The 3,092-nt window shown below is 38.6% G+C and overlaps 1 protein-coding gene across 1 annotated transcript in view; it reads right to left on the reverse strand.

Moving 5' to 3' along the window:
• Positions 1 to 750: 750 nt before the first annotated feature.
• The window catches only part of yipf2 (Yip1 domain family, member 2), a gene marked incomplete at its 5' end in the record, with an annotated part of 13,408 nt that continues 11,066 nt past the window's right edge, over positions 751 to 3,092 (reverse strand). The window contains 1 exon segment of the mRNA XM_032538131.1: positions 751 to 2,438. Within this exon segment, the coding sequence (XP_032394022.1) occupies positions 2,352 to 2,438 (87 nt within the window). The 3' untranslated portion in view covers positions 751 to 2,351.

Consider the following 3,092-nt stretch of genomic DNA (forward strand, 5'->3'; position numbering starts at 1 on the left):
CAGTCTGTGATTATCCATCAACATCCATTCCTTTCATTTCAGTCTCAATAATTCCTAATTTCTGCTTTTCTAACTCAAACGTTAGGTAGAATTTCCCATAAATGAGGTTTATTGACCGTAAATTCCAAAAATAACTGTAAAACTGAAGTTAATAGAAACATTCAAAAAAAGCGTCACATGTGTAAAAAGGGACAAAAATATGAGAACGTTTTTAAAAATTTGATTAAAAGCCTCAACAAAAGGGTTGGTTTTCAATTTTGACGGGTAGACGACACAAGGGTTAAGATGTAACTCAACACATATGTAGTTTTTAAAATATGTTTTATTATAAATGAAACTACCCAACATTTAGAATGTCCTACAACGCCAGCAGGAATAATTAATTAATTAATAACTAATTGACAACATTTGACAACTGTTTGGATTGTTTCCAGTTTCTAAAATGTGAAGAATTTTCTGCAGAGTACTTTTTACTTTTAATACTTTAAGTACATTTTCCTGATGATACCACTTACATACAGTACATCTACTCAAGTAACCTTTTCAATGCAGGACTTTTACATGTAAAGGAGTATTTTTGCTGTGTGGTATTTGCTACTTTTACTTAAGTAAAAGGATCTGAGTACTTCTTCCACTGCTGTAGGGAACCAATCAAGCGCCTGACATCCTACTGGGAATACCACGGAAACGGGACATGTGATGTCATCGATAACTGTGACCGTGACTATTCAATAACGATGAGAAACGGGATGAAGCGCTCTTAACTTTATTCACAAAAATCCCTAAACAGCATTACAGTAAGGGAATAAATAGTTCAGACATAAACCCATTTCTCAATTTACAATAACTCCTTGATAGGGCTGGGCGATATATCGATATATCGACATGGTGATATGAGACTAGATATCGTCTTACATTTTGGATATCGTAAATGGCTCAAGTGTCTTTTCCTGGTTGTAAAGGCTGCATTGCAGTAAAGTGATGTCATTTTAAATGATACCAGCTCTTCTATTATTTTGTCATTATATCTACATTACTGAAGAGGATCTATCTTAAATCTCATTGTGAAGATATTCTGTTAAAGCACCAATTGTCGACGCTTGTAATATTGCCACAGTATCGACATTGATGTATTGGGATAAGAATATCGCGATGTCTGATTTTCTCCATATGGCCCAGCCCTCCTCCTGGAGTCCTTCTGAGTTTCTGACAGGTAGGAGTGGTGTGGTGCATCAGCAGGGGCCCGTCGTCCAGTCTATGACTGAAACACATTCATAACGCTGCACTACCATACGGAATGGCTTCCTCCCTATAGTATTGATTAATAAGCAGAAAACATATCGACACGTCAGTTATCAAAACACCGAGACTTAGAGCAACTCAGCAATGTTACTAAGCATACAAAAAATGAAAAATAACAACGCTAACATGCTGTTTAGGGGTGGGGAAAAATATCAATACAGCATAGTATCACAATATTTTCAGTGGCAATACTGTATTGATGCACAGGCGCCAAGTATGGATCTTTTATGATATATATGTGTTGGTCAGTTTGTCTGCTTAACAAAAATTGAAGTGATATGAGCAAACAGAGAAATTTATCATTTTAGCTAAAACAGATCTTGATAAACTTTCCTTTTGGGGACATCATTTGAAATTGGGAAAAATTAGAAGTTGGAGAACAGGTTATGAATTGCAATATATATATCAAATAATATTGCAATATTTTTTTTAAATTGCAATATCGTATCGTGGCATAAGTATCGTGATAATATCGTATTGGGAGGAAATAATCATTAGCTTTAAACAATCCCTAGTTTTACCGTCTTTAGACCTTTTTGTTGCAAAGAAATAATGAATTTATCCAACAAGTACTGACGTGATGCCACAGCCTGGTGCAGCAAATTTCTCTTAGTGTTGTATATCTGATTTCTCATAAGAAGGAATGATCAGTAGCAATTTGTTTTATGATTGTGTTTAGTTTAGAAGTGATGAGTGTGTCTCTTTTAAAGTCATGTTTGTATCTTCACGGGGAATCACAGCGTTAAGGAAGCCATGCTAGACTCGTAAGATGCACCACGTCCCAAAACATCACAGTAGAAATGTTTAGTTATTGCAGTGGAAGTGCTGAAACACCTCGGGAGCTATTAGACAAACAACAACACACACACACACACACACACACACACACACACATCCCAGCACTTCATCTCACAGAGCATTGGACAGATGACACAATGGCAATAATCAACATAGCCCGAACCCGCCTTTCTCTACACGGTTTAATATCTGCACGTGATTCCTAACACAACAGAGACATCCTTCCTTTCCTCTCTCCTCCTCTCTATTGGTCAGTGGGCTTTGGTGGCCATCGCTATGGAAACGGGGTGGGTTGTAGGGGCCGTTGGTACGTGGAGCGCTGTCTGGAAGAAGTACATCTGAAAGAAAAGAGAGAACGTGTACTAGTCCGTCAGGGTTTAATGTCTGTAACTGATTAGGGCTGGATCCGAATATGGGAATATTCGTTCGACGGTCAGGTATTCAATTTTGAATTTTGGGATTTTCTTTTTGTTTTGTCGGGATTAAGCTGCTTGTTAATTTTCCGCTAGCCGCTGGCTAATTTCTGCAGTGCTATGTCGTCCAAACAGCCGAGAACGGAGAGACGTTGAGTTACAAGCAGGCCCGGAAATTAACACCCAACCAATGAATTTAGCAACTGGCGGGTAACGCTGTCAATCAACCCGCCACATTGGCAGGTAGCCAATGAGAATGGAGTGATTCATTAGGTTTTCTCTGAATCTGTTGTTCTTTGACATTTCCAAGAAGTCCGCCATTTTGTTGGATTTTAGCTAAAAATGTGGCGGCACATTACTGGAGCGATGAGGCCGGCTGAAACGACCAACCAACAAAAAGATGAGTCCAAGAAAAGTAAAAGACGACAATTTAATACAAAGTGGGCAATTGGCGGCAGCGGCATGGTCGGTGAGGGGCTGGTTTATGATAAGGGGACCAGATTTCTCAGACAAAATCCGGGGACATTTTCAGCCCAGAAGGGTATTTACCTCCAAAACAAGTAATGTTTTTACTTTTGT

The sequence above is a fragment of the Etheostoma spectabile genome, chromosome 15 (assembly GCF_008692095.1).
Source record: "Etheostoma spectabile isolate EspeVRDwgs_2016 chromosome 15, UIUC_Espe_1.0, whole genome shotgun sequence".
Classification (NCBI taxonomy): Eukaryota; Metazoa; Chordata; class Actinopteri; order Perciformes; family Percidae; genus Etheostoma; species Etheostoma spectabile.